Source organism: Macrobrachium nipponense, chromosome 10 (assembly GCF_015104395.2).
Source record: "Macrobrachium nipponense isolate FS-2020 chromosome 10, ASM1510439v2, whole genome shotgun sequence".
NCBI lineage: Eukaryota > Metazoa > Arthropoda > Malacostraca > Decapoda > Palaemonidae > Macrobrachium > Macrobrachium nipponense.
Window position 1 is genome coordinate 52,887,738 of NC_087204.1, and position 22,768 is coordinate 52,910,505.

The 22,768-nt window shown below is 43.1% G+C and overlaps 1 protein-coding gene across 1 annotated transcript; it reads right to left on the reverse strand.

Moving 5' to 3' along the window:
- Positions 1 to 20,368: 20,368 nt before the first annotated feature.
- Positions 20,369 to 21,767, reverse strand: LOC135223973 (protein GVQW3-like). The gene is made up of 2 exons (XM_064262896.1): positions 21,762 to 21,767; positions 20,369 to 20,761 (listed from the first exon to the last, which is right to left on the reverse strand). The coding sequence occupies exons 1-2, from the start codon at positions 21,765 to 21,767 to the stop codon at positions 20,369 to 20,371; spliced, it is 399 nt and encodes a 132-aa protein (XP_064118966.1).
- Positions 21,768 to 22,768: the final 1,001 nt, after the last annotated feature.

The following is a 22,768-nucleotide window of genomic DNA, read 5'->3' on the forward strand; positions in this document are numbered from 1 at the left end:
GGTGGTGACTGGTGCCTGGGAGTTCCTGGCTGCTCTGCTGCGACTGTCCGCTCAACAGTCGCTGAGCATTATACTGCTTCCAAGTGTCTGGAAGAAGCTGGGAGCTCAGGCGCCACTGAACATTTGGGTGCTTTACTTGGTGTGTGGGAACCAGCTGGCATTCAGTGACTGCTGCACTACTAGGCACCAATGAGCACTTCCGTCTATGAACAGGGACAGAACATTTGTGGGAGAACTTCTCCTGGCTGCTCCAAAAACTTCTTGCACGGAATTGCTTGTGTAGAAGATACGTCCGCTGTAGACTTTTTCAATGGTCTGGAAGTGTCACTGTAGCACCACTGGCACCTCCATTCCAGAATAGAAGTCTTGAACTCCAGGAAAGACAGTTCACTACTGCAAAGATGCCTTTCCAATGGCGGTCTGCTGTCATGTCATCACATGGGATTTAACGACAGGTGAAACTGAGGGGGCCCACTGTCTGTGGGCAGACCCTACTGACCTCCCTTGGGCTTCTGGTATGGCTTCTCTCTGGTACAGGGGAGTAGGTTCTAAGCGGCAATGGTGTTGGGGTCAAGAACCTGAGAGCTGGGACAAGGATTAGGTGGAACAATAGAAGGACTGGGCATGGGTGATGTAACATGAAACAAAAGAAGAATCAGAACATAAATGTATGAGCTATCTGATTCCTGACTAGTCATTCTGTTTATTTATCCCTCACTAACTCAAGTGAGAATTCAAAATTTTCCATTGTCTGCTATCCCAGCCCTTACACTCAACACAAGACTTTTCTAATGAACAAATTGTCCTCTACAATCAGTACAAATTGTGAGTCATTTTGCAAATGTTAACCTTGTCTTGCACCCTTTGCTGCAATAACAAGTGGAAGATGAGCTAGTGTAAGACATCATCGGTTAAATACAAAGTCAATATCTAAATCCCTAACTAAATGCCAAAGGGCTGCCAAAAAGGGTATCATACAGTTTTGGTCAAATTTAGATATATATTTTTTTACTTATATATTTTTGAGATGATTCATATGAAAAACTTACTTGAATCTTCTGTGGATTAAGAGTTACAGTGTGTTTATGCTGCCATGTTAGTTTTCTCCCAATTGTATTTTGTTTTTTGTCAATGTATTGTGGGTAAATATGCCTGATTGCCGTTTGCTTTTGGTTATGAAATATGGGTACAGTAAAAATAAAAAAACCTGATTCGTTGCTTTGTTTAAAATTATCTAATCAACTGATTTTGCAATTCATCTGTCTTTCTGAAAAAGTGAGTGTCAGCTGACTGCCATGGATTCCGTTGTTCAGATGTGCAGTACTTGTTCTTTTTATAGAGGAGTTTTCCACCCTTGTAAGTGAGGTAAGGGGACGGGGGGCTAAGCAAGGAGGACCCAAACCCCTAGGTTCTCCTAGGTTAGGTTAGGTGGGTGTGTTTAGGTTAGACAGCTCCTCTTATTTTACTCGAAGAAAACAGGAAAGTACCAAATTTCAGAAACAAACTGAAATACCTGGCTCAGTCTTCTTCTTCTTCTTCTTGAAAGTGGGTGGGATTAGTTACCTACAACCAAAACAAAAGAATTGCTACCGCGAATTTCGAATTTCAGCTGCTGATACTAGAAACTGTTAGCTATATAATTACTTAGTAAGTCAAGTATGTAAAACTGACATTCCCCTTCTCTATTTCCTCAACAAAAGATTGATCAGGGTAATTCAAGAAGAGCAGCTCGCTATTTCATTAATGGTTGAGACCATTCCTGCTGACTGGGAAGAGGTTTAGGCTAGTCTTATCATGATAAAATCATAACAATAGTGCTATGGCTATCCCACTGTCAAAGTTGTAGCCAACACCCAGCTGCATGGTTAGGATATGGCTACCTATACACACCTAGTTGTCTTTAATGTTCTGAAATAAATATATAAATAATATAAGAATAAATCTCATCTATCAGCTGTTGGCAATATCCTAAAAAATGGCGTAAATAGTTTTATTCATATAGTACCGCATTACAAAATTACCTAGGATACTTTTAAGTCACAGCTGGAATGAATTGTATCATCCACTGGGAAGTCCTTACTTTGGCTGAAACATAATATCACCACAATTTCTCATGAAATGTGATTCAGTACTGTAACAGATACATATAAATTTCAACACACTCTTCTTCTTTCCGACCGTTATCCCTACATTAAGGGGTCGGTTGCCTGATGCGCCTTCTCCACTGCCTTTTATCAAAGCATCTTCCTCCACCAAACCTCTCTCCATATTTTCCTTTACTTTATCTTGCCATCTAATTCTCTGCCTCCCTCTTGATCTTCCTCTAACAGGTTCCTCCCAAGCCCTGTTCACTCCCTCCTCATCACCCATCCTCAACACATGCCCATACCACCCCAATTGTGACTCTTTTATCACCTCTGTAATCTTTATAAGCCTACCTGCCCTTCTTATTTCATTATTTTCCAATCTCTCAAGGAGCGATATTCCTATAATCCACCTCAGCATTCTCATCTCTGTTCTCTCAAGCTTTACTTCCTCTTTTCTTCTTAGAGCACATGTTTCTGCTCCATACATTAACACTGGTCTTATCACTGTGTTATATATCTTGACTTTTAGTTTGATTGGCATTTTCTTATCACATTCCACTCCAGCTACCTCTCTCCACTTCCCCCATGCAGCTTTTATCGTACTGCCAACTTAAGCCTCACATTCTCCCTCTTGACTTAAAGTAGATCCTAAGTATTTAAACTTTTCTGCCTGTTTTATAATCGAGCCTCTTCTTTCTTGTATTACTATTGTCTCTATCTTCCCTACTGCTCAGCAAAACCTGTTTAATTTACATTCACCCTTAAGCCACTCCTCTCTAAAGATTTCTGCCACTCTCCAACCCTTCTCCGTAGGTCCTCCTCATTTTCAGCAGTAATCACCAGATCATCGCCATACAACAATTCACTCAACACATCCATGACCGGCACAAACAAAAATGGGCTTAATGCTGACCCCTGGTGTAATCCAACACTAACTTCAAAGTTCTCTTTCCCTAACTGCTGTTATCACTTTTGTACGCATTCTTTTATATATATGTATCTCAACCAACCTAACCAACTTTTCTGGGACAATCCTTTTCCTTAAAACACCAAAACATCACTTCTCTTGGGATTGTATCATATGCTTTTTCTAGGTCTATGAATGCACAACAGAGCTCCTGGTTTCCCTCTAGCCTCTTTTCCTGTGGCTGTCTTACTATGAAGACAGCATCCACCATCCCTCTCCCTCTCATGAATCCATACTGCTGTTTCTCGATCTTTACAATCTCTCTTAATCTCTCATCCAGTACTCTCTCTAAACCTTCCAAACCATGCTCTTGGTTTAATTCCCCTGTAGCTACCACAATCCATGACATCTCCCTTCTGCTTGTATAAATATATCATTAGACTCTCCTTTGAGTCCCTTGGCCTTTCTTCTTCACATATAGCTTTTAATAAATCTAACACCCATTTCTCCCCCTTTGCACCCAGTAATTTGAGCATTTCAATTTGGAACTCTGATGGACCTGGTGATTCATCATTCTTCATTTTCCTTAATGCTCTCTTCACTTCTGTATCCTGTATCTCCATCACTGGTCGCTCCACCCTCTGTGTTTCAGTATTTAACAGTTGTTCAAAATCTTGCCATCTCTTCTTAATGTCTTCCTCCCTATTCAATATATTTCCAACACTATCTTTGATGACACTCAATTTACCCACATCCTGTCTTTGCCTTTTCCTCAAGTTTGAAATCTTATAGATATCCTTTTCTCCTTCTCTTGTTCCTAGTCTTTCATTCAACTGCTCTGCTGCCCTTCCCATAGCCATATCTCCTCGCCTCTCTTTCCTCTTCTCTGTACCTTTCTTCTCAACCCTGTGCATGCCTTACTTTCCAGTCCTTAAATGCTTTTGATTTCCTTTTAATTGATTCTTGCAACTCTCCATTCCACCACCACTTTTCTCCTCTTAACACTTGAAATCCGCTTGTTCTTCCCACCAGTTCCTCTGCTTCCTCCACACACATATTTTGTTCATGTCTGCTCAGATATTTTCCACTCTATTACCCTGTCCAAATTCTATGTTCCCCCTTTCCAAATTCCAACAAATACTAGTAAAAACTAATACTAATAAGGGGCAGGCATAAAAAATTACAATAGATCCTAAAAATTCAAAATATTTTTAAAATTGAATTTTTCCTAACTATAAAAACCTAAGGTCCTTTACATTAGGAATTACTTTCAGCGTACGCTGGAATACAGCCATTAAATTCTTGACCAAGGGGGTTAGTCAGTACCTACAGTCTGGTAGGCGGGTAGGCCTGCCTGCCCGGATGTGAACACTCCACTGTGCCTTTTGGCCCAGGTTCCAGATTAAGGGGTGGCATCAGGTTTGTATAGTTAGGAAAAATACAATTTACTTTAATGCACTGCCTTCGGTAACTTGATCGGAGTATGGGAGCTGCATGATCAAGAGTCAGACTTCTGGGCATCTTTTCGAAATGAGCGAGAAATCGTAACTCATACGAAAAAGGGGTGGGAAGAATATTTAGTCGGAGGCATTAATGCAAAGTTCTGGGAAGGATTGCATTATTGCCAGTCTCTTTCCTCCCCTTGCCAGAGGAAGGAGCAGGATTGCTTCTGTGATTGTGATAAGAAAACTAGAAAGGAAACTCGATGTGCAAGCTTACCATATCAAACACTCAACTAGGTAAAAGAAGTGGAAGGATGAGGACGGGAAAGTGGAGAGGCCAGTCATTCTTGCATCCTTCTTACCCCTAAAACTGCACACCATAGGTGGGATGCAACTTGTCCTCCTGAAGGAGCCAGGTGAGCAAACAACCTGTGAGCATCCACCACCGGTCCAAGTCCAAGTAAAAGAGGTTCCAAGGATCAGTGGTCAGACCCGAAGGAAGAAAGATATAAAATGTTATTGTCATGATACAATAAAGTTTGTTCATACTTACCTGGCAGACATATATATAGCTGTATTCTCCGAAGTCTGACAGAATTTCAACACTCCCGGCACATGCAGTGGGCGGCCAGGTGGTTAGTACCCATTCCCGCCGCTGGGAGGCGGATATCAGGAACCATTCCCATTTTCTATTCAGATTTTTCATACCACTGTCCCTGAGGGGAGGTGGGTGGGTACTTAATCATATATATCCGCCAGGTAAGTATGAACAAACTTTATTGTATCATGACAATAACATTTTGTTCATGAAACTTACCTGTCAGATATATATATAGCTGAATCCCACCATTGGAGGTGGGAAGGGACAGAATAGAAGGATTTTAGGAAACAAATTACATGCAGATGATTGACATCTTAGTTCCTTACCTGTTAACATAGCTAACTTCGTGATTACTGTCACCCAAGTCTGCTTCTACTTTACTAGAGTCTCCAGCAAGGTAGTGACCTATATAACTGGTGAGTTCTAGATGATCTGTCAACGGGAGCGTGACCACAATGTGACTAGACCATATTGACCATACTGTGAGGGCAACAAAGCTAAAAACCACCAACTGACCTAACCTATCGAAGTTAGTCCCATAACTTCTAGGCTAAAGAAAGGGAAAGCGCCTCAAGCGACCAACCCTTCAACCATAAACCAACACCATAAAATCAAAAGCACACATATCCCTTTTCTATAGGATAGGATTCGTGCTGCTTCCTGCCCCCAATAACATTTCTGCGGATATGTATGGTCCTAGCGACTTGCAGTTCTCATATGCCGTCTTCACATCCCGCAGGTAATGTGAAGCGAACACAGAGTTGCTTCGCCAAAAAGTAGTACTTAGGATATCGCTGAGTGCCATATTCTTTTGAAATGCCATTGAGGTTGCGACAGCTCTCACCTCATGGGCTTTTACTTTCAAAAGTTTCAGATCACCATCTGGGCAGGACGCATGGGCCTCCCTAATGGTGCTTTGTAAAAAGAATGCCAGTGCATTTTTAGACATAGGAAAGTCGGGTCTCTTAACAGAACACCACAGATTTTCTGAAGGACCCCGACAGTCTTTAGTTTTCTGCAAATAAAACTTGAGAGCCCTGACAGGGCACAGGACTCTCTCTGGCTCACGTCCGATGAACTCTGTTAACCCCTTGATTTCAAAGGTCTTCTGCCAGGGGTTCGAAGGGTTCTCGTTCTTCGCTAAGAAGGCAGGGCTCAGGGAGCACACTGCATTGTGTCCCCTGAAGCCCACATGTTTACTCATTGCTTGAATTTCACTAACCCTTTTCGCTGTGGCAAGAGCAATTAGGAAAATCGCCTTTCTTGTACCGTCTTTCAACGAGGCAGCATGCAGAGGTTCAAATGGACTCGACATCATGAACTTCAGAACTACGTCAAGGTTCCATGATGGGACCTTCGGTTGCGGTACTTTCGATGTTTCAAAGGACCTCAAAAGATCGTGAAGGTCTTTATCATTTGTCAGGTCTAACCCTCTGTGACGGAAGACAGCTGCCAACATACTTTTATATACTTTGATTGTGGGCACCGCAAGTCTGTCCACATTTCTCAGATGTAGGAGAAAATCAGCAATCTGGTTCACAGAGGTCGCGGAGGAGGAAATACCTTTCTTCCTACACCACTTCCCGAAGACAGCCCACTTAGACTGATAAACTGCCCGAGAGGAGGCTCTTCTAACGTTGACAATAGCTTCTGCCACTGGTCTTGAAAAACCTCTCGCTCTGGCCAACTTTTTGATAGTCTGAACGCAGTCAGACTCAGAGCGGAGAGGTTTCCGTGGTACCTCTCGAAGTGGGGCTGTCTGAGAAGATCGGCTCTCTCTGGAAGGGTTCTTGGGAAGTCTACTAGAAGAGACATGACCTCCGTGAACCAGTCGCTTGAAGGCCAAAACGGGGCGATTAGTGTCATTCTCGCTCCCGGAGACGCCGCAAACTTCCTGATTACCTCTCCTAACAGTTTGAACAGGGGAAAGGCGTAGACGTCCATTCCCGTCCAGTCTCATAGGATGGCGTCTATTGCTATCGCTTCCGGGTCGAGAACCGGTGAGCAATAAATAGGAAGCCTCTTCGTTTTTGAGGTTGCGAAGAGGTCCACTAGCGGGTGTCCCCAAAGTTTCCATAGTTCTTGGCAGACCTCTAGATGGAGAGTCCACTCCGTGGCAAGCAGTTGATGTTGGCGGCTTAGAAGATCCGCCCGGACATTTTGCACTCCCGACACGAACCTCGTTAGGATTACTATGTTCCGAGCTTTCGCCCATAGGAGGATGTCTCTTGCTATCTCGAACAGGGACCGAGAGTGTGTCCCCCCCTGTTTTTTGATATAAGCGAGAGCTGTGGTGTTGTCCGAGTTGATCTGGACAACTCTGCCCACCACTCGTTCCTCGAAGAATTGGAGAGCCAACCGAATGGCTTCCAACTCTTTCAGGTTTATGTGCCAGGACCTCTGTTCCCCTCTCCAGAGGCCTGACACTTCCTCCTTGCCTAGTGTTGCTCCCCAGCCCGCCATGGAAGCGTCTGAAAACAACACTAGGTCGGGGCTCAAAAGGCTGAGGGACAGTCCTTCTGATAGTTTGACTGGATCTTGCCACCACTTCAGATGATCCTTGACCGATTGGGAAATTATCAATGTCGTGTCTAGATCTTGCTTGTCCTTCCAGTTTTCTGCTAGAAAAAACTGGAGCGGCCTGAGGTGCAACCTCCCCAGGGAAACAAACTTCTCCAGCGAGGAAATGGTTCCCAGCAGACTCATCCATTCCTTCGCCGAGCATGTTTCCTTCCCTAAGAAGGCTGACACTTTTTCTAAGCATTTCTGCTGACGTTCCTTTGATGGAAAAGCTTGAAAAGCCACTGAATCCATCTGAATCCCCAGATACACGATGGACTGTGTGGGGATCAGATGGGACTTCTCGTAATTGACTATTAGGCCCAGGGCCTTCGTCAGCTGTAACGTTGTTTGAAGGTCCTCCAGGCACCTTGACTCCGAAGACGATCTGATTATCCAGTCGTCCAGGTAAAGCGAGACACTTATTTTTGACAGGTGAAGCCATTTTGCTACGTTCCGCATGAGGAGAGTGAATATCATCGGCGCCGTACTTAGACCAAAGCATAGAGCCCTGAACTGGAAGACCTGTCCTTTTAAGACGAATCTCAGGAATTTTCTTGATTGAGGATGAATTGGGACATGGAAATACGCGTTTTGGAGATCCAATGACACCATCCAGTCTCCTGGTCTCAAAAGCCCCTGGTACAGACTGGGATGTTTCCATCCTGAACTTTTCTTTTCTCACCAAAAGGTTCAGCCTGCTGACGTCTAGGACAGGCCTCCATCCCCCAGACTGCTTCGGAACCAAGAATAACCGGTTGTAGAAGCCTGGGGAATCTAACGTTAGGACTTCTTCTATGGCTCTCTTCTCTAACATTTGATCTAAAAGGTCGAACAAAATCTGTTGCCTCTCCGGCTGGTATGAGGGCGACAGGTCTATAGGCTTCGTGCTCAATGGAGGAGCAGAGAGGAAAGGGATCTTGTATCCTCTCTCTATTATATCGAGGGACCAGGTGTCCGACCCTATCATTCTCCACGCATGAGCAAAAGATGTGAGTCTCACTCCAACAGGTGCCTGAAGGGCAGAAATGTCAATTTTTTCCCTTGTTCTTTGAGGAAGCCTTGCCTCTAGAGAGCCCCCTTCATCGCGGAAAAGCTCTCGAGGAAGGTGCTCCACGAAAGGGCTTAAACTTCTTGGGGGTCTGAGCGGCTGACGTAGAAGCCTGGGCTGTAGGACGTCTGGAAGACTGTGTCAAGAGGTCCTGCGTTGCCTTTTCCTGCAGGTTAACCGACAGATCCTTTATCATGGACTGCGGGAAAAGATGTGTAGAAAAAGAGACGAACAACAATTCTGCCTTCTGCGCAGGAGACACCAATTTCGCCGCAAAGCTGCAGTACAGAGCTCTCTTCTTTAGTAGCCCAGTAGCGAAATGGGATGCCAGTTCATCAGAACCATCCCTTACTGCTCTATCCATACAGGCCAACATGCTTGATAATTCTTCCAAAGAAATCGAGTCTTGACTTCTGGATTGTAAGTCCAGGGCCCCCAAGCACCAATCCAAGAAGTTAAACACTTCTAAAGTCTTGAAGATACCTTTCAGATGGTGATCCTTTTCCGACATAGTCCAGGAAACCTTTGCTGATGATAGGTACGACCTCCTCGGAGCGTCAACCAAGTTAGCGAAATTGCCTTGAGAGGAAGACGGTGCTTTCAATCCCGCTTCTTCTCCCGTTTCGTACCACATTCCAGCTCTCCCGCTTAATCTCGATGGAGGAAGAGCAAAGGAAGTGTTGCCTTTCGCCTTCCTTGAGTCCATCCAATCTTGGATTCTCTTAAATGCTCTCTTCGCAGAGAGTGAGGTGGCCATCTTAACGAAGCCAGGAGCTTTCCTGGCTTTCGATGAGGCCAACTGTGAAGGCGGAGAGCAAGGAACCGGTGCTTGAAACTTATCCAGGCACAAGTTTTTCAGAAGATGCGTTAACGTCTTATAATCCAAGGCGGATGATGTTGTTGGTTCTTCATCGTCCGTAGGACACGAATCACTAGACGATTCTCTTCCTTTAGCAGCAGTGTCCTTCAATGATCGTGATGTTATTAATCCTTGAGGCCCCGTTCGCAGGAGGGTGCCTCTGCCTGAAGAAGGGTTAGAAGTACCAATCCGTTTCTGTTTCCTAGTTATATTCGACACTTTGAGATCTTCGGACTTAAAAATTCTTCCAAGGCGTCCTCCCGAGCGTCCCGATGCGTATGACGCTGTGCGTCCTGCGAAGCGTCTTCCCGAACGTCCTGGCGAGCGCTTCGATGAACAGGACGTCGAATGTCATTTGACGCTTCCTCAAAAGCGTCCTGATTAACGGCACGCAAAGAAGGATGTCTAGCTTCTCTAACATCGTCTTCCATAACGACAAATGCAGGCCGTCGAGCGTGTCGTGCGCATTCAGAAACATCCTTACGAGGCTCTTGATCTTGGCGAGCTTCGCTCTCTTGACGTGCACGAGAGAAATACTTTGAACAATGATCGTCCGTCGGAGATTCCTGGACGTTCCCGAGTTCTTGACAAAGACGCCGGCCGCCTGTGCGACAACTCACGTCTTTGCCATACTCGTCTCTCCTAGACGCTCTCTCAAAAGGAACGCTTTCACGTTCTCGAATGAGTCGGCTGCTAGAAGGTGACAAAGAGGCCGAAGAACGAGGAGAAGGAGCCGGGGACTGTCTGGTTCTCTTTAACAGGCAGCCACCGGTCCTTCCTCCGCCGACCGGGTTCTGTCTCTCTCCTCGCAAAATAGGTAGCCAACTGTTTCTGCATACCCATTAAAATCTCCCTTGACGGAGAAAATTCTTGATCAGGAGAAGGACTAATCCTGTGAGAGGAAGACGGGCGAGGGGACGCCCTCTCCTTCGTCTCAGGAACAAATCTAGAGCGACTTGGACGCTCAAAAGCGTCCTCCTCCGATGAAGTCTTGGTCCTTTTCTGTGGTGGGAAGGCTTCAAAATATTCAGGTGATGAATGAAAAGGTTGATAAGAAGGACGTGAAGCGTCCTCTTCTCTAAAACCCCTCTTAAGAGGGCAACAAGGATGACGGCCGCCTGTGCGACGTCTTGCGCCCTTGCCGCTCTCTCCGCGAGAGGCTCTCCGAGAGCTCCAGCCCCGGTGAGGGGAGGACGCCTCGGAGGACGAGAAACACTCTTTAAGGACTCTACCCGTGCACGATCCTTGGCAGTCTGGGATGCATTAACACAGATTCTGCCGAAGGGACGTCAGACCGGTTTTTAGTTCCCGTAACCCTCCTTCGGCTTTCGACTTGCCCACTCCCTAAGTCCTGGGAGTCCGACAGAGGTCTAGACCTGGAGGCATTATGGGACCGTCCTGACGCCCCCTCCACAACACTAGATGCACAAACACTTTCATTGCACTTCGCATTCGATTGTAGCGCAAGCACTTTTGACTCCAGGGCACGAATCGACTCCATGATCGCAGAGAGCACATTTCCTTCTGTAGACACTTCCTGATTGCCCGAAGGCAACACTACAGGGTTAGGTTGAATTAAATCTACAGGGGGATTCGATGGAGATACAATATTACCCTGACTTCTATTCACAGAAGCACTCCTGGAGGAAGACCTCCTGATTCTATCGCGCTCAAGTTTTCTTACATACGAATCATAAGCCTTCCAATCAAGATCCGTCAATTCCTCACACTCGATGCATCTATCGTTCAACAAACATACATGACCTCTACATTTCGTGTACACAGAGTGAGGGTCTACCGAAGCTTTCGGTAGCCTTACCTTACATTCTTGCACACCACACACTCTGAAACTAGTAGAACTAGATCCAGACATCGTATTTAAAGAAAAGTCAAAGCCAAAATCCAAATCAAACCACTATCGCATATGCCAAGCCAACAATCCAGTCCAAAAAAACCAAAAGTCAATCAGGATACTCAAGGCAAAAAGAAGTTTTCAAAATCCTAGGCGGAGGTCTGTAAACAGTTGTTTGCCGACCGGCGACAGAGAAAAATCTGAATAGAAAATGGGAATGGTTCTTGATATCTGCCTCCCATCGGCAGGAATGGGTACTAACCACCTGGCCGCCCACTGCGTGTGCCGGGAATTTTGAAATTCTGTTGGACTTCGGAGAATACAGCTATATATATATCTGACATGTAAGTTTCATGAACAAATCTGGTTGTAATGAGACTGCATCTATCTTCCAGTCCAACATATTCTTCAGTGATGAAAAGTACCAAGCCACTGGCACTGCGTGGATGTATACAACTGCAGAGGAGTTCCTCATGATCTCATAGGACTCGGAGGAAAACGTGTCATTAGAAACTTCTACATTGGAAGTCAGATGTGGATAAAGGTATCAACACTCAATGAAAGGTGCCGATCCTTCGTAGGTACAGCAACACGCCAATAGGACAAAGTAAGCAATGTGCAGATCATGAGGGATTTGGACTCATCAACAAATGCCAAATGATTGTGCATCTGAGGCGGAATCACGACATGACACCTGCCTTTTGAAGGGTTATGTTGAGAACAAATCATGCAAATCGTCTGTCTTCTTCGCCAACGATGTTGAAAGACAAGATGATGAATCTCGCGAGGTATGTGCATATTAGATGAATCAAATGCCTTCTAGAGACCAAAGTTACTGTGATGACAAGACAGAAATGTTTCTCATCAGTATAGTAGTTGAATCTCAACTAAAGAGAAACAATACTATTTAGTGAATGACTAAGGCACATGTGGACCTACATCTTCCCAGTTGAATCAGAGAGATGTGAACTCTCACAATTCAGAATGAAGGCAGAGTCTTTCAGTGATGAAACCACAGGGATTGTACTGCCTGAAGAACTGCTTCTTGTGGGTTGGATCAGGGAGGAAGTTTCTATCTACCCTGGAAGCAGAGTTAGTAGGGCGGGGAACAGGCGAAGTCAGCCATTATTCATTTTCAATTTGGGTGAACAAAGAATAATTGAACACCTTACAAATTAGAAAATGTATAATAAAAGCCAAAACTGAAATTGTCTGATAAAAATAATTCTTCGCTATCGCAGCGGCCTATGGGGCAGGTATGATGGAACAGAAGACTACAGACTTCTGTTATACCATGGGGTAAAAGAAAGATGATAACAAGTCTAATGAGATATATCTGTCACAAGTCTAATGAGATATATCTGTCTGAAAATTCTTGCAAAGGCAAATGTGGAGCACAAGACATGGGTCTTAGGCAAAAATTCTGAGCCAACCAGAGACCTAAGTCTGTGATGGCCAGGCAGAGAAATTCAAATTGGTAATTAATCCTTGTTAAAGGAGAAACAATACTAAGATGAACAGAATCTTAAAGCCACTTGCTTGAGTCCTTATAATGAGTTGCCTGGTAGTGCATTCCATGTTGAAATGCATTAGACTTAGATCCATCGAGCACAAAAAAGATACACATGAGCATCTGCAATTCAACCGAAATGGAAGGGAAAATTTTTTCTCTTGTTCAGTGATAATGTTCTGGTGTTGTTAAGAAACAATACCACTAGTCATCTCAAATTCAAGACCAAAAACTCTTGGGAGGCCTGAAAAGCTGTCCTGAGTCTAAGGTTAATTAAGAGAAGGTACTATTTGTCTTGGTCACATGCCAGAATTAACTTAAGATATATGAACCTATTACTTAGACAGTGCAACTGATAACAGAATCATGTCACATGGATAACATACTAGTGTATGCATAGGTTCCTCTAAATCGCACTCTAGCTAGCCTAATTTGTTTGTTTGTACGGTATTTTTACATTGCACGGAACCAGTGGTTATTCAGCAACGGGACCAACGGCTTTACGTGACTTCCGAATCATGTCAAGGGTGAACTGCTATCACCAGAAATACACATCTCTCACACCTCAATGGAATGCCCAAGAATCGAACTCGCGACCATCGAGGTGGCAGGCCAAGACTGTACTGATCACGCCACTGAGGTGCTCTCTAGCCTAATTCTTCTTCATTCAAGAGACAAAACTAAGGACTTGAAGTAGACCAACTTCATTCTCTAATGAAGAGAGCAAAGGTGAAGCTGTCCCAAAGTAAGACTTTTACAGTGATAACAGGACACTGAAGACAACTAGTTCAAGCTGAGCTGGTTGTTCCCAAAACAGTAGCACTGGAGAGGTGTTCAAACCTTTCGGTGCTATCCATCCTGAACAGATTGAAGTATGATCGATAAGATCCTAAGAGTGAACGAAAAACATAGTTTACTAGATTCAACCTCTTAAGAGTAGACTCAATACAGTTCCTCTTATTCCTTAGTTCATCCCAGTGTAACCCAGGAAGTAGAGGAGAGAGAGAGAGAGAGAGAGAGAAGAGGAGAGAGAGAGAGAGAGAGAGAGAGAGAGAGAGAGAGAGAGAGAGAGAGAGAGAGAGAGAGAGAGAGAGAGGAGGATTGACGGTTCTTGCCTGCTCTTCTCTGAACTTCCCTACAACTGTTTTCTGTTTTGCTCGTGCGAATACGAGCGAAAGTTGAGCGAAGTTAAATGCAGTGAAATCCGACGAGAACTTGCCATAACTTGCTATACATCTATCTTCTCCGTGATTAAACCTCACAAAGAGGACTACTCGGAGAACCTCCTCCTATCTCCTTCAGATTCCTTGTCCCAAGGGACAGTGACATCGATCTTGGCACCTGAAGAACAGCCACTCCTGGCTTTCACAGACGGGCCCCAGTCTCTTATCTCACCCTACACCACTGTTGACAGAGAGAAGAATAACAATCACTGACTGTGGGTGTATGACCCCCTTTAGAGGTTGTACACGCAGAAACACTAGTACGTACATGAGTACCTGACAGTCCCAGTTCCATAAGCAGCGGCCTTGAAACCAGAGACAGAAGAACGAACCTAGGTTCAGACTCCTGGGGATCCCGAGACACTATATCTTCGGGATAGCATCCAGGTTCCCACTCTGGAAGGAACAGGTGAGCTGAAGAGACAGCCAACTACTTCCTACCCAGCGAAAGGATGCAGGCCCTTAGAAGTATTGTGGGGGAGACTTCTTAGGGGGCAGAGAAACTATCTCCCTGTTCTTAGGCTGTGGAAGCTTTTGAAAAGGGAGGTGAAAAGGCATCTAAAGACGAAGACAATGACCCCTGTGAAAACTTGCTGCAACACAGAAAGGGAGGATGCTATGTCATGGCAAGGGACCGCACTGATCAAGAGCAGAGAGTTTGTTCTGCAGAGCCGAGTCAAGTGAACTGAGCAGATCACCACTGCATAATTATTAAAGGTAATCATCATTCTCTTCAAGGCCAAAGCTCCAAGAAGAAGAATAAAGTGGGGTTCTGTGTCTGCTGTCCTACGTGTTTGGACCCTAAGTTCCAAGACAAGGATGGTACTTGACCATTAACCTAAAAGGTGTTGCATGCAGTACCAAGATCTGCATAACTCCAAACCAGACTGAAGAGCGAACTCATCTATACGTACTGGTAAAGGCTTCTCGCTATCCAAGCACTTATGATAACAAGTACTAGAATTTGTAAGAATTCCCCCGTTCAGCGAGAAAAACCCGACTCTAGCAAGATAATAGTCAGGCAAGCCTTGTCTCACCCTGGTGCTTGGCAACGAGGAAGCCGAGCACTCAGCGAGCGCCAGTAAAACCAAGGGATCCAGGCACTCTGTGGGACCCGATTATTGTAATAATTATCGGGAATACCCGTTGCCCAAGTGTTTGGAAATCACAAAAAACCAAATCACCCTGACAACGCCAGAAATTCCAAGGAATTTAATGGCTTAGCGAGACTCCTGATTTTTGTAATAACAGTTACTAGGGATGTCTGTCTTGCCCAAGCGTTTGGAAATTACAGAAGACCATAACATTCTGAGAATGCCAAAAATCCCAAGGAATTCAAGCATTCAGCAAGAATCCTGGGTATTGTAATAACAATTTTCAGATATTCTAGTCTTGCCCGAGTGTTTGCAGATCCTGGAAGACCAAAGCACTTGCAAAAAGCCGGAAATTCCAAAAAATTGATGCACTTGGCGAGACCCACGAATTTCGTCAAATGATCATGGGGGAAGGGGAGCCTCCTTGACTCTTGTAGAAATCAAGAAGGAACAGGGATAAAAACCAGTCCTATATGCGAGCATTCAAGACTGGAAATGCGAGTAAAATTCAACAGAATATGCACTCGAAGCTCCAAAACCACTAGAACCCATAAAAGCACAGAAAGAGCCAGGGAGAACATAGTCACTAGGTGTTCGAATCATAAGAATCTAAACGCCAGATGTTGAGACGGTGAGAGGACTCTCCGCCATTGACAGAAGATCCTTCCTCAACGACGTGGACGTACATATGGTGGGACCCTAAGATCCTTCCAAGAATGTAGTCCCGCGACGCTGAATCCTACAGAGAGCACTCTGCAAGATCCCTCCTATTCACCTCGCCCCTCCCAACATAACCATAGGAAGGTGAGTGAATAGGTGAAGGAGATTGGACGCTCTCGCTAGCCTTGCTAACAGAGCTATCAGGATAAGTGAGCCATGGGCAGCCATCAACCTGCTGTGATGGCCGCGACGTGAGTCTTGGGGAGCGTTCTCGCCCTGGAGAAATGCTTTCCCGGGGCGGGTTACAAAACTCTTGCATGGTGGGAGAAACGTTCGCTGCCACCGAGACTGGTCGATCACATGTGGAGGTGAGTGTGTACCTAACTGGTGAGGGCCGGTACCATCCTCCAACGCGTCCCAGTCACCATCGAAGCCAAAACCCCAAAAGAGGATTGAACAGGGGACCCCCTACTGGTTTCACTGCATGCACGGTTCTGCAGGACCATAACATCAACCCTGGGTACCGAGCATTCACCGGCAAGGTGTGGAGTCCCCTGTGCGACTCGCTCCTTTCTTCCACTCCATACCAGATTTGTGATGGTGAGGGAATCAGCGTCATTGACTCTAGATCCACACAAATCTGTATACTTACATGCATTCAAGAAATCTCGCGATTGAGCGCCAAACACAGAATTAGTCTTAGGGGCAGAACCTCTAAGACTAGCAGCATAAGTGCAAACCGAAGTTCGTGCTTCTACAGCTCCCGACCGCTAGACCCTGGGGGCAGTGTGACGGTTCCTGTTCCCAAAGGAACAGACAAGCCAATGGAAGACCCAACTGCCTCCTTAGTTTGAGGAGGCAGAACCTTAGAAGTCCTGTAACGAGACTTCTTAGGGGGAAGACTAATTTCTCCTCCTTGGGGAGGGAGTCTTAGAAATTGAAGGGGTGGAGGTTGAAGAAAAATATGATGATTATGACGGTTAAGAGCTCTCTTCCTCTTCGACTTCTCTAAATTCTGCAAGACTTCTATAAGATGAGGCACATTTACTACCAGAAATAGAGTTAATAATCACAGGGCAGGCACAAAGGCATTGTCCAATGACGAAACTCCAGGATAGCAATGGCAAATGAATATGATTTTCAGCAGGGGAACAGTACACACACTCATGGACCAATATCACAGCATGTTACAAGTTACAGGTACAATTCTAAGGTTAGGATAGTCAACACGAAGAGAATCCAACCATCTACTGCTGTAATCAACTATTACCACTGGTAGCCTGTAAAAGAAAAAAATATAAAAAAAAAGGATACTCCTCTTGCATCCATGGGCACAGCCCTCCAAAATGAGAGGAGATCCCTCAAACATCAAAACCACACACTAGTCAACAAGAGCTCCAAAACATCATCTTCATTGGAAGATGGCTGAAAGCAAGGCGGAGTGTTTACATCTGGGCAGGCGGGCCTACCCGCCTACCGGATGGTAGTTACTGCCTAATACCTTGTTCAAGAATTTAGCGGCCATATTCCACCCTATGCTGAAAGTAATTATTAATGTTAAGGACTGAGGGTTTGAATATCTTGTAGGAACAATTACATTTCATAAGTAGTAAATAAGTTTTAAGAATGAATTAGGGTTAAGAATTGTCTGAATATCCTTATATATTTTCACAGAACACCATCTGCCCTCTGCTTTTTCTGTTGCTTTAGCTGTTAATTTAGCAAGTCAACAACAAAAATGTACTCAGAATTTTGAAATCTTGGTCAGGCTACAAATAGCCTTGGCTGTAAACAAACCAATTAACATTTTAAATGACTTAAAAAAATTTTAACAATGCTCTCATGATAGGCACTTGTAACAGTAAAGTCGACTGCCACAAGAAGATATTGTTTAAGAGTAAATAAATGTTTCAGCTAAACAATATAGAAAAGGGTATATGTATATAGCTAAGGCAGAACTAGTAAGATAATTTGAGAAATCTACCTACTGATAGATATTTACCGCCTTTTTCTTATGTTCTTCCCATAGGGGGATGGTACTAAACATGGCAGAACCTTTCCTAGAATGCCATGCCAGGACCTAACTATAGGCAGTCCCCGGGTTACAACAGTCTCGGCTTACGATGTTCCGAGGTTAAGACGCTTTTCAATTATATTCATCAGACATTATTTCCAGGGTTACGAGGCATGTTCCAGGGTTACGACTCCTACAACGCTCATCTGGCAGATGAAATATGACACCAAAAATGCAAAATAATCAATATTTGAAGTTTTTTTTTATGGAAAATGCCATAAAAATGCAGTTAACATAGTTTTCAATGCACCCAAAGCATTAAAAGTAAGGTTTTCTTAGGATTTTTGACGATGTTCCGGCTTACGACGCGTCTCAAGAACGGAACACCCGTCGTAACCTGGGGACTGCCTGTATACTCTAGCTATGAAAGGTTGAGACTTTCCTACAATTATCGGCATTGACACGTTTCCCACCTTGCCAAAGGAGGTATTTAATCCTGATCCAAAAAGGTACATTTTCAGAATAAACCTCGAGGTTAAGGTTAATCACGAGTGGACATATATGAAGGTCTCAGGTACACAACAAGATCAAGAATACCAGATGGTTAATTGTCAAAAGGGTAAAAATTAAGAGAGATAATCCAGGATTATCGGATATCACATGGTCACAAACCTAAACAAACTTGACCATAACCGAAATTACAAAGTATCTTTACAGTCCAAATCATGTAAAAACTGAATATATTAACTTTGTTGCTTATATTTATCTACAACTTTTTTCATTATGAAAGCATCAAATTTAAATAAACCAAGACTTAAATTTAGAACATTTCTATTATTTGATTTGAAACAAGATTCAAAGATATTCCTTTTAACTTAGTCATTACATGGGATTAAGGCTCTTGCTTGACTCCAGTTAAAAGGATGATCTAAATCTCTCATATGTACGAATAATGCATTCGAAATTTGCCCAGTTCTCACTTAATATTGGTGCTGTTTGAGACGTTGTGAAAGAGATTTACCAGTCTGTCCGTAATAGACTTTATCACACTTTTTGCACGGAATTTCATATATGCAGCCTGGACGATCTTTAAGAGAATTTTTGATTACTAAACTCTTGACATTAATATTGCTGAAAACAACATTAATGTTAACCCTTGAACGCCGAAGCGGTATCTTAAAAATTGTCTCCCGTATGCCGGCGGCGTTCGCGAGTGAGCGCCGAAGCGGAAAAAATGTTTTTTTTTTCAAAAAATCACGGTATGCATAGTTTTCAAGATTAAGAGTTCATTTTGGGCCCCTGAGACCTTTCTCTCCAACTGCATTTCATTAGCTCCTTGACAATGTCTTAGTAAGACGAAAGCCCTTGGATTTTTTGAATATCATTGCTTATATATATATATATATATATATATATATATATATAATATATATATATATATATATATATATATATATATATATATATATACATACACACACACACACACACACATATATATATATATATATATATATATATATTATATATATCTATATATATATATATATATATATATTATAATATTATATATATGTGTATGTATATGACTCACATTCGCGGATTTCTCTCTGGAACGTTTCCCTGCATTATTTGCGGAAAATTTGCATACATATTCGCGGTATTCTTCTATGAGAAATATCCACAAATTCCTTTTTTTTATATAAATTTCATGATAAAATGCACTTTTTGTGATAAAACTATTAAAAATACCAGGAATAAAATTTTTCAGTGGGGTTTTCTTAAGTTTCAACTAACTATATAGGAGGTTTTAAGCACTTTTATAGGGGTTCCAACTATTCGCGGTTCTAGCTACTCACGGGGAGGTCTGGTACACATCCCCCACAAATACAGGGGGAACTATATATATCTATATCTATATATATATATATATATATATATATATATAGTATATATATATTATATATATATATATATATATATATATATACACACGAGGTCCATTCAAAAAGTATCCTACCTTGGTCCATAAAGAAAAAAAATTGCAAATTTGAAATCTTTTTATTCAATCACCTTCAAAGTACTCCCAATGGGAGTGCACACACTTTTCCCACCGGTGCTGCCACTGCTGGTAAAATTTCTGGAATGTTGACATTGGGATGCTGTAAAGCTCTGCTGTCGTTTTTCTCATAATTTCCTCTCTCGACTCAAAAAGCTGCGCTGCCCACATTTCAGGTCGTTTTCGTAGTACAGCATCTTGAAGGTGTCGCATAACCTCCAGATAATACTCCTTATTAATTGTTTGTCCTGCTGGTGCGTATCCATGATGCACAATGCCATTGGAGTCAAAAAAACCTGTCAACATTACCTTGACATTGCTGCGAACCTGTCGTGCTTTTTTGGGTCTTGGTGATGTCTGATGCTTCCATTGTGATGACTGAATTTTAGTTTCCGGGTCATATCCGTACACACATGTCTCATTACCAGTGATGATAGTCTTCATGAAGTCCTAGTCACTGTTAGCACAGTCAAGCAGGTCTTGTGCAATTTTCAGGCAGAGTTGTTTCTGCTGTTCCACCAGCAACTTGGGAACGAATTTAGACACTCGTCGCATGGCCAAATCTTCCGTTAAAATTGTATGAGCTGATCCTGTGCTTATTCCTACTTCTTCAGTAATTTCCTTGATGGTTATACGACGGTCGTCCTCCACTATTCGACAAACATTTTCAACGAATTCTTCGTTTCTGCTGGTGGATGGCCTGCCTGACCATGGCTTGCTCTTATCTGAGGTTTGTCCTTGCTTGAAGCGATTATACCACTCCTTTATCTGTGTTATTCCCATGGCTTCATCGCTAAAGGCTTGATGAATCTTCTGGCTAGTTTGCACTTGTGTATCACCAAGCTTGTAGCAGAACTTAATGCAGTTGTGTAAGGACGATAATCCGACGAGCTTGTGCTGGACGTCTGCACTCTAGCCCTCACAGGCGGGTACTGACACACACTAGAGTTTTTAAAATTTACACGCATGCGCAGTAAGAGTGCTGTCAACTCCCACAAGACTAATTTGCTGATTGGTGAATTACTTGTCCTTTTATGAACCAAGGTCGGATACTTTTTGAATGGACCTCGTATATACATATACATATATATAAATATATATATAAATATATATATAAATATATATATCTATATATATATATATATCTATATATATATATATATATATATATATATATATATTTAAAACCCTAATTAAATTTTGCATTACAAAACTCAAAAAATGTACAAGGTCCAATTATAAATATAATGCTTTGATCTCCGTGTTTTGCTTTTGTGCGGACAACTGTAGGGAGGTGATAGATAATCTTATTACTGTGACCCCTGCAGTGGCTTTCCCTTAATTATCCATTCACGAGGTAATGGAAGTGCCACTCAAAAATTTGGCCAAATCTACCAAATTGTCAACCCTTTTCCTGAAAAGTTTGAACAAGTTTAAGAAAATAATGGCAGCAGTGCTAATCACCCTTGAGTCCAACCTTTTGTAGCCAGAGTATAGGCCTTAACTTTCTAACATCACTTAGGGTGCTATGCCCAGACTTGCCAGGGGGCTCTGCCTCCCCCAGTTAACACGGAACATCACAAACAATGGACTAGGGTAATGCATTGCTGTGTGGACAGGCGGACACTGTACCGTTGTGCGGACACTTTCCCAAAAAATAACTTTAGTACTCCCAGTATCCTGAATTAGACGCCAGTCATAACCCAACCAGCATGGAAACAACAGATCGAGACCTATACTTTCCTCTCAAAGTAAGTGTTTTCTTTCAAGTCACAAAATAATGTCATAATTTCTGGTTAAACAGAAGTTAATGAAAGTCTAGCCATGTGCGGTGCAAACTTACCTCCATGATGCTTTCAAAATTTTACTTAAACACATTACATGTAGAAGACCGACGCCATCTCTGTGTTTGCGGAGTCACTTGTGTCCATAAACATCCCATTTCCTGTGTTAGATCTGCACACCACTTGTACCCATAGGTGCTGGGACACTTCATTCACAACAATCTTAAATGACGATGTGTATCGGCTCCAGCCAGGAAAACACGTAGTTTGTTTGGGATGACAGAGAAGTGTGGTAGATAACATTTAAATAATTAGTTAAAGACCAAAATAAGTTTGTTCATACTTACCTGGCAGATATATATATAGTTGTATTTTCTGACGTCCGACAGAAATTTCAAAACTCGCGGCACACGCAGTGGGCGGCCAGGTGGTAGTACCCATTCCCGCCGCTGGGAGGCGGATATCAGGAACCATTCCCATTTTCTATTCATATTTTTTATTAAGGCCTCTGTCTCCTGAGGGAGGAGGGTGGGCACTCTAATTATATATATCTGCCAGGTAAGTATGAACAAACTTAATTGTATAATAACAATAACATTTTGTTCATGCCACTTACCTGACAGATATATATATAGCTGAATCCCACCTTCGGATGGTGGGAAGAGACAGAATAGGATTTTTTGGGAAACTTAAATTAAGTAGATGATATACATCTTGGTTCCTTACCTGTTTGCAAAGTAGACTATGTGATTACTGTCACGTAAGGCTGCTTTTGCTTAATCACAGAGTTGCCAGCCAGGTGGAGACCTGTAGTGCTGGTGCGCTCTGGATGATCTGTCAACGGGTGCGAGACCTCAGCGTGACAAGATCATCGAGGCCATACAAATGAGGGCAACGAAGCAACTGACCACCACCTGACCAACTATACACAAAAAACCCCTTAAAACTAACTAAAGGATGGGCGATCTTCACATAAGACTCACCACAACCTAAAAACACAACAACCTAACTTAAACCTAACTAAGGAATAAGGAAAGAGCTACTTCTGGACCCCAATACTGTGTCC